Raw genomic sequence first — 8,991 nt, 5'->3', positions numbered from 1 at the left:
ATTTACACATTAACAAAGGGGCAATTTTCAAACGGTCCTCACAAAGTCTGTGGGTATAATTTATCTCCAGATCGTCCTGATTCTCAACGTAAATGTACATACATTGATTTGCTTTGAAATTTGCCATGGGCTCAAATTGCCTCTGCATATTTGCACTTGCTTTCTGATGCTTTTAAATTTTTTTTATGGAAAACACCCCTCACCCTAAAGAAGCCCCCAGGAACATTTCCTCTTGATATGGCTAAAACTATATATTTGTTATAGAACAACATACACACTTTTAGCCACATTGAGGAGGGAAGTTTCCAGACAGCCAATGTAAGCAGGTAAAACACTTTTTAATCCCCATAAATAACTTTGTGAATACTGATCAGTTTACCATCTGCCCAGTCAAATGACTGGCATGTTGGGTTGTTATCTTTATATGCTTGTCCGCTGCCAGAAAAAGAATTCATAATTTTGCAATAGAGCAATGTATAAATATGTTATTTTCCTCATCTACTCTTGTGACACACTCCATGATGACAAACTCTCTCTCTTTGAAGACAGAAAGGAATCCAAGAGCATTTTAATGACTTAATAGATGATTTCACCAAGTGTTTTTATGCAGTATAATAGTAAAGTGAATTTTTTTGGAATTACGGTGCTGGTGTGTATTTACAAATATATTTCACCTCAGGGAAGCAGCCAGGTTGCACTATGCCTTGGAGTCTAATGTAAAGAAACCTTTTTTTTTTTTTTTTTTTTTGCTGAAAAGTAAAATAAAATGGAGCTGGAGCTGCTTCTACTGTTCTTCCCCCCTCCATAGTTTCTCTCGTCATGACACTTTTCTGGACACAGCTTTGCAAGGAGAAAAACTAGGTGGAGAATGGAAAGGGCCTTGGTACCACATCGGAGGTTTCTAATGCTTCTCTGCTTGACTGACTTGGAGAGCATTGATCACGCCCTTGATGTTTTCCTCCGGCACCTGTGGAAACCAAAGCAGACTTTTAACATTTGCTCAGCTGGCAGCCTTTATTCTAGAGTGAAAACAGATCAGGGGGTACATTCAAACTCTGCACAGTTATTGTTATCACACTGAGGAATGGAGGTGACAGGGAAGTTATCTATACATGACAAAGCCACACAATTTATGACATTGTGGTCCCCAGCTTTAAAACAACTTTCTTCAATACTGTTTAGGGAAAAGACCCCTCCCCTTCCTTTCCTCTTGTTTTTCTATAAATATGGTCTTCTACTATCCCCTAGATTTTTTTTCTTAAAGCCAAATAGCTGGATTAGAAAGTCATAGCTAATATTTCTCTTCGGCAGGATGCTACCAAGCTACTACTGAAAAAGGAAGATTGTGACATTTCTTGAACTACATGAAATGCAAGAGCCGAGGCAGCATGGCTTCACTAGTGGTAGGTCGTGTCAGACGAATCTGACTGTCTTCTTCGACTGGGTGACCAAACAGTTGGATGAGGGAGGGGCGCTTGATGTGGTATACTTGGATTTCAGCAAAGCCTTTGATACGGTTCCGCACAGGCGACTGATAAATAAATTGAGTGCCCTCGGTGTGGGACCTAGATTGGGTAACTGATTGGGTAAAAAAATTGGTTGAATGGTAGGAGACAGAGGGTGGTGGTAAATGGAGCTTGCTCTTTAGAAAAGGAGGTCGTCAGTGGAGTACCCCAGGGATCGGTCCTAAGGCCAGCTCTTTTTAACGTCTTTGTGAGCGATATTGTGGAAGGGCTGTCTGGTAAGGTTTGTCTCTTTGCGGATTATACTAAACTCTGCAACAGGGTGGACACCCTGTAGGGTGTGAATGACATGAGGAAGGACCTAGCGAAGCTGGAGGAATGGACCGATATTTGGCAACTAAGGTTTAATCCCAAAAAATGCAGGGTGATGCACTTGGGTCGCAAAAATCCGAGGGAATGGTACAGTATAGGGGTTGTAGTGCTTCAGTGTACGAAGGAAGAGCGGGACTTGAGGGTGATTGTGTCTGACGACCTTAAAGCTTTCAAACAGGTAGAAAAAGCGACGGCCAAAACCAGAAGGATGCTTGGGTGCATAAAGAGAGGCATGACCAGCAGGAAAAAGGAGGTGATAGTGCCGTTGTATAAGTCTCTGGTGAGGCCTCATTTGGAGTACTACGTGCAGTTCTGGAGACCGCACCTACGGAAAGATATAAACAGGATGGAGTCGGTCCAGAGGACGACTACGAAATTAGTAAGCGGTCTTGAACGCAAAAATTATAGGGACAGGCTTATGAACATGTATAGGCTGGAAGAGAGGAGGGAGAGAGGAGACATGATAGAGGGAGAGAAGAGACATGATAGAAACATTTAAATATCTCATGGGCATTTATGTACAGGAAGAGAGCCTTTTTCAAATGAAGGCGAGCTCTGGAATGAGGGGGCATACGACAAAGTTAAGAGGGAATAGGCTTAGGAGTAACCTAAGGAAGTATTATTTCACAGAAAGGGTGGTGGAGGCGTGGAATGGCCTCCCGTTGGAGGTGGTGGAGTCGAAGACTGTTCCAGAATTTAAAAAGGCATGGGATAAGCATGTGGGATCGCTTAGGAACAGGAAGAATTAGGGGTTACAGAGGATGGGCAGACTGGATGGGTCATATGGCCTTGACTCTGGGCAAGTCACTTAACCCTCCATTGCCCCTGGTACAAATAAGTACCTGAATATACTATGTAAACCGCTTTGAATGTAGTTGCAAAAAAAACCACAGAAAGGCGTTATATCAAGTCCCATTTCCCTTTCCCCTTTATCTGTTGTCACGTTTCTATGTTTCTAGGTGTGAGCAAAATCCCCCCTGTAGATGTTCGTGTTTATAGTTTGCACATATGCAAGTATTTATAAATTAATGTATGCAACTTGCGAACTTCACCCATGCTCCACCTAGACCACGCGCTCCAGCTACGCTTACTAGCAAAGTACACATCATCACATCAAAGCAAGTAGTTTTGCGCTTCTCAGTATTTCATAAGATTCCACTTACATGAATATGTGGCCCCATAAGTGTGAAAATGACTTCACTAAAAAAAAAAAAAATCCTGTGGTGCATGGGTAGAACCGGGGGGGGGAGGGGGCGGAATGAGGTGAAGTGTGTGGGTTGCTTGTAGGCAGAGTTTCTCTTTAAAAATTATGAGTTAGCAGAAGACACCGCCTGAAAACTGACATTTAGACATCTATATTGCATGGACGTCCAAATACTGATTTTATAAAGCCTGAATATGAACGTCTAAAACTGCTGTATATCCATATGGCAAGAGGGCGTGGTCTGAGCATGTTGAAGGCAGGACTGAGGAGGAGCCAAAAGATGGACGGCTGTATTTAGACCTGGTACTTGGCACATCCAGATTACAGTAGATGTTTTCATGTCCTTGGAGGGTTCACAATTAAACAAAAAAGAAAAGAAAAAAAAATGATAAAAGCCTGCAGTGGGACTTGAACTGGCTACCTTTAAATCTCTGCCCTGGTTCTCAGCTGTCTGCTCCAACCATTAAGCTGCTCCTTCAGATGGACATCTGTGTAGACCTTTTATAATACGGATGTTCCTCTGCAATCATGCAAACATCCATGTCCCTTTTTTTTTTTCGCCTGAACGAGACGTAAGAACAAACCTCCACACCTCTGACCAAGCACAAGGAGTTGTCAAAAGAAGAAGAACAAATGCAAATGGTGCATTAATGTTCTTCAATAAATATTTTCACTTGACACAACTCAACATGGGCCGTGTTTCAGCTCTATGGCCTGCATCAGGAGTCTGACAATCAAGTCATACGCAATTATATCCCAATACACTTGTAAATCAATTTCATCAAGCTTTGAGCAATGTTATGTCATAAGCGCTTAACGCTACCAAAGCCTCTGCCAATGCTAACTGTGAACTGCCAAATACACAAAATAGCAGCGCATTTGGCGGTTCACACTTGGCGTTGGTAGCGCTAAGGAAGCCAATCGCTAAGCTTAACATTGCTCAGAACTTGATGAATTTGATTACCGAGTGTGTCGGGATATAATTGTGTATGACTGGGTTGATTAGCAAATTCTCAGACTCCTGATGCAGGCCATATAGACAAAACATGGCCTGTGTCAAATCATATCTTTAAAAAGCTTGAAAAAAACGCCGCGGCCATGTTGGCTGACGGAGTCTAAATAGCGGATACTCGATCCGAGACAAAGGTTAACAGACTGCTACAATATAGCTATAAGGACATATGGAAATTATTTTCCAGTTTGAGGTCTGATTGTTGTTTTTTTAACAGGGGCATACCTTGAAAAAGCTTTGCTGGCGAAACACGTGCAGCCCTACCTTTCAGCCTGACATGGTATCAAGACTTTTAAACGATTTTATTTCTTTATGGATATATATATATATATATATATATATATATATATATATATATATATATATATGAGATTTTTGAAAATAGAAAAATTGTCAAAATATATGAATGCTATATGGCCGATTACGAGAAGGGTATGAGCCCTGTCACCATATATAAATATTGATATGGTGAACAATTGAATTTGGGTCTACCTCCAACGGTCTGAAGAAGATATAAATAAAAAAAAAAACAAAAAAAATTATAATACAGCAATCATTTATTAAGCTCTGTCAAATCATGTCAGGTGAAGATATTTATTAAAGGACATTAGCACAGCATTGGCTTTTGGGGTTCTTTTGTCAACTCCACTGTTCTTTGTCTTGCCCATTCATAGTCTGGACGTTTTCAGTTTGTAAAATGGAGGTTCGTGCTGGATGTAGCCTGAACTTGATATCTACTTTCTTGTACTTTAGAACAGGCTGTATGTTGGCAGATCCTGTTCTAAAATACATGAAATATGGGCGTCCATATCCTGAGTTGGATGTTCTTTCTAAAATTCTGTTCTTTACTCTTCCTGCCCTAATCCAACATGTTGACATACGGTGCATGCACCTTTAGCCACGTACAGGGTATAATGTTTTTACATACATTTCTATGCCAGATTAAGACAAGCCACCCATCTGGACAGCAGCAGTAGGGGCCAGTGTTGGCAGTGGAGGAACATTTCTGTGACAGCATTATCGGTCATTACTTGTGTGGAAGAAATGTCTGGCTATTTATGTCCATATCTTATCATAAAAAAAACACTATAGGTACCTATACAGATGGCAGAGATGCTGAGCCCTGCCTCTTACTTAACAGACTGACTTATGCTGTGTAAGAGATACATTTTGAATTCTTGTTGTATATTACGTTACTGAAATAACCTTGATTTTGAGAAGGGATTTGCTGTATAATTGTACCCCTGACGCAGCCTGAGGGTGAAACGTGGCCACATCAGATATAACAACAGAGAATAATTTCTACAATTTATGGTGGTAATATTTGGGTCATTGAGTATCTGCTATCATATTACCAAGCCTCTGTGGTTTGCTCCAACCAAGCTCCCTGCCAAGTTTATACAACTGGCTGATATTAAACTGCTGATGCTACCCCAGTGAATAGAGCTGCGAGCCAAATCTGAGGACCTGAGCCCGGAGAATGGACAAAAAAAGAAAATACAGTTTCCACTTCCTGTTCTTTCTGCTTCTAAATGATTATTATTAAATATAGTAAAAACAGGAATAGACATAGTACAGATGAGCAGCTTTTGTTCAACCAAACCATGCTGAACAAAAAACTGTTCACAGTTTTCAGCAGTCAACTATGAACAGAGTGGAGGATGGGTAGCAGTGGCGTAGCTAGGTGGGGCCACGGGGGCCTGGGTCCCCCCAAATTTCATGTGGGCCCTGGTTTTGCTGGCGGGGGTCCCTAACCCCCGCCAGCTGAAGCCTTCAGCGAGCACAGGACGTCAGGAGGAAGAAAGGGCAGGGCAGCGAACGCAGTGGTGCTGTAGACCGGGCTGAAGAAGGCTTCGGCTGGCAGGGGTTGGGGACCCCCGCCAGCAAAGGAATTTGCTGTGGGGGGGGGGGAGAGACTAAAATGTGCCCCCCCCATACCTCGGGCTCTGACCCTTCCCACCGTGAAGTCTGGCTATGGCCCTGATGGGTAGAAACACACCATTGACCCTTCTGAGCTACAACCCCTCCTCCTCTCTCTCTTTTCACCCCACCCTTCCCCCACTCCTCCTATTAAAAAAAAAAAAAAAAAAACTTACCAGAGCATGATCAAACTTGAATGTACTAATATAATAAGCTGGGATGTCAGCAGCAGCCAAGGGCTCAGAAATCTGAGCCACAATTCCACATTCATCTACACAGAAAGAGAGAGAAAGGACTAAGTGGAATGGAAGAAAAGCTTTTAGGGACAGAAGTGGTATCGAATGTTGCAACCAAGCAACTATGTCTTAAAGAAAAAAAACGCATTACAAAAAACTTAACAAAACATTCATCAGAAATACCACACAGTGGGGACTGAAAATGATAAAAGTTTTCCCCATGAAAGAGAAAGATGATTAAAAACCAGGCTCTTCACCTCTGTGAAAAATATCTGCAAGAAAAGCTATTTTCATTTATACAACGAGGTTCCCTTTTGCCACTTGGTAAAAATGGTAATTCCGGATTCTCTCTCACCATCACTTATTTCCTGGAGGCACAGGAGCCAACTTTTGGTTGCCAGTGGGTGCTGAGCACCCCCAGTATTGAGCATGCCCTTTCAATAAGTTCATGGAGGAGTAATTTGTATTGCGTTTTTAACCCTCAATCATTTTGAAATGTTGGCACCTATGCCAGACACAGATCTGGGGTAGGCTTTTATTTTTTTCATGGAAAATGTTCCAGTTCTAAAAACGCATTAGTTATGATAAACACAGGTTAATGCAAGAGTAGACCAGTGTGGCAATTTCAAGTTTGGAATTTGTTTCAGTTTAACACATAAACCACACTGAATATCTTTATTCTTTTTTCACTCCTCACCAAATATTTGTTTGACTACTTGGTTATGGGGTCCTTTTACTAAGTTGCGGTAAAGAGTGGCCTTGGTGTGCCATTGAGTAAGTTTTTGCCACATGATCGGGCCTTCTTTACCACAGCAGTAAAATGACTGATTTTCTACATTTTGTATTAATGGCCGTGCACTAATGGATCTGCCCCTTTAAAATCTTTAAGAGTGTCTGATTGGATCAATGATGTTTAGCATTTTAAAACCGTTCGCTGCCATCTTGAGCCTTTAACACATCAAGATAGTTCCTCCTCCTGAAGCAGGATTTGAACATGCAGCAGCTATTGTAGCCTACAACCTCCCAGAAATTGGCCATTTGTCCTGGGACTGGTGTAGCCATTCGATGGTGTTTACAGATAAGTGGAGCATTTTTTGCGTGCTAAGCTCTATCCCTTGGATCTGTATCAGATAATTTGTAGATAGAAAACTGAGTAGAGATAACACTATATTTATATTTTTTCATAGATTGTGTGTGGCTGTTTTTTTTTTCTGCAGTGGCTTTTTCTCTCTGTTTTAGAACTGTTTTCCACTGCAGTTTTTTCAGCACACCAATAAGCCCATGAGAATTAGCCCCTAAGGGTTGCAATTTTTTTTTAGTATCGTTGACTTTCCTGGAGCAGCTGAGGCTTAGTTGTTTAAATATTATTGATTTGAAATAGTGTTTTTCTCTCTCAATTTTCAGAACAAACATTTTTTAATGTAGTTATTTTTTGCTCTTCCATTAGATAATTTTTGTTAGTATGCCCTAATGTTGCCATTAAAAAAAAAATTACTACATCAGAACTAGGGCTCAGGTGGTAACCTTGTGCTAACCAGTTATCACGTGTCCCCTCAAAAAAAAAAAAAGTAAAATATTTTTTCACACAGGATCATCACATGCAGACTTGGCAGTTAACGCAAGACGCCTGAGCGTGTCCTACAGTACACTATTTTAAGCTGTGTTATGCGTGAATTAACACCTAATGCAGCTTAGTAAAAAGGCACTTATGTGGGGTTTTGTTTTTTTCAATACATGCAATACAAAGTCATCTGATAGGCCAAAACAAATGATAAATTCAGGAAAATGTGCTAAATTTTCAGAGAATAAAATTTATGTGAATGGAAATTATTTGCATAGGAAACCTTCCCAGAAAACCTTCATTTCCACTTTGTGTGTGTGTGAGCATATGTCTGGAGCGAAAAGAATGAAGAATAACCACTTACCAAAGCCAAGAGGTTGCCCTCCAATGCGAACCATCTTCCAGAGCTCTCCAGACGCACTTGTGAATAACAAATTATTAGGAAACCTTGAAAACAAATAGTTAAAAAGAAAAATTAAGTGCAACACCAGAAGAGACACAGGAGCCTGCTGCATCATGGTTCCAAGGCTCCTTTCACTTTCAAAGCAGGCCCTTTTTCATCCTTCCCACCAGGTCACTGAATACCTGGAAAGAGGAGAAACCAATCACTACTGCCTGAAATTCATTTGTGATCAACTGGGAAACAATGGCCTCCAAGGCTTATACTTTCCCTCTGCTCAAACCTGCCCATACTTGGATGCCCAGAACATTTGTTAAAGCTCTGAAATGTTTTGGTCTTTTCCAAACCATTGTTTCTCAGGTCAGTCCTGGGATACCTTCCTCTCCTCCCCCACCAGGCTGAATTTCGGGATATGCACAGTGCCTATGCATGAGGGTAGATTTATATACGACGGAGAGAGTGCATACAAAACTTCCTCATTTATTTATTTGCAATTGCTCAATATTCATTGCAGATAGCCTCGAAACCAAACTAGCTAGAGTAGTGCTTATCAAAGTTTCTGTAGCCGTGGCCCCATTGGTGCCAAAACAAAGCATATGGTCCCTGAAGGCTCAGGCTGATGACATCTCCTGTGGAGGACCCACCCAGGTCATGACCAGAAATGCTAGTTTCACAACACTCTTTAGGGTTGTGACCCAGTGTTTGAGAAGCCTTGGGCTATAGGCTTGGTCTTCATTCCTGGTCCTTGAGGGCCACTACCAGGCCAGGTTTTCAGGATATCCCTAATCAATATGTATGACAGATTTACATGCCTACTACTCAC

The 8,991-nt window shown here is 41.4% G+C and overlaps 1 protein-coding gene across 1 annotated transcript in view; it reads right to left on the bottom strand.

The window, feature by feature from the left end:
- Positions 1-302: 302 nt before the first annotated feature.
- CASTOR2 (cytosolic arginine sensor for mTORC1 subunit 2) overlaps positions 303-8,991 on the bottom strand; it is a 224,256-nt gene continuing 215,567 nt past the window's right edge. Inside the window, exons 7-9 of the mRNA XM_030185885.1 lie at positions 8,133-8,215; positions 6,148-6,242; positions 303-967 (exon numbers count right to left, since the gene is read on the bottom strand). Of these exons, the coding sequence (XP_030041745.1) occupies positions 902-967; positions 6,148-6,242; positions 8,133-8,215 (244 nt within the window). The 3' untranslated portion in view covers positions 303-901. The remainder of the gene's footprint in view (positions 968-6,147; positions 6,243-8,132; positions 8,216-8,991) is intronic.

Source organism: Microcaecilia unicolor, chromosome 13 (assembly GCF_901765095.1).
Source record: "Microcaecilia unicolor chromosome 13, aMicUni1.1, whole genome shotgun sequence".
In the NCBI taxonomy this organism is placed as follows: Eukaryota; Metazoa; Chordata; class Amphibia; order Gymnophiona; family Siphonopidae; genus Microcaecilia; species Microcaecilia unicolor.
The sequence above is the reverse complement of the archived record's forward strand: the minus strand, read 5'-3'. Positions and strand labels throughout refer to the sequence as shown.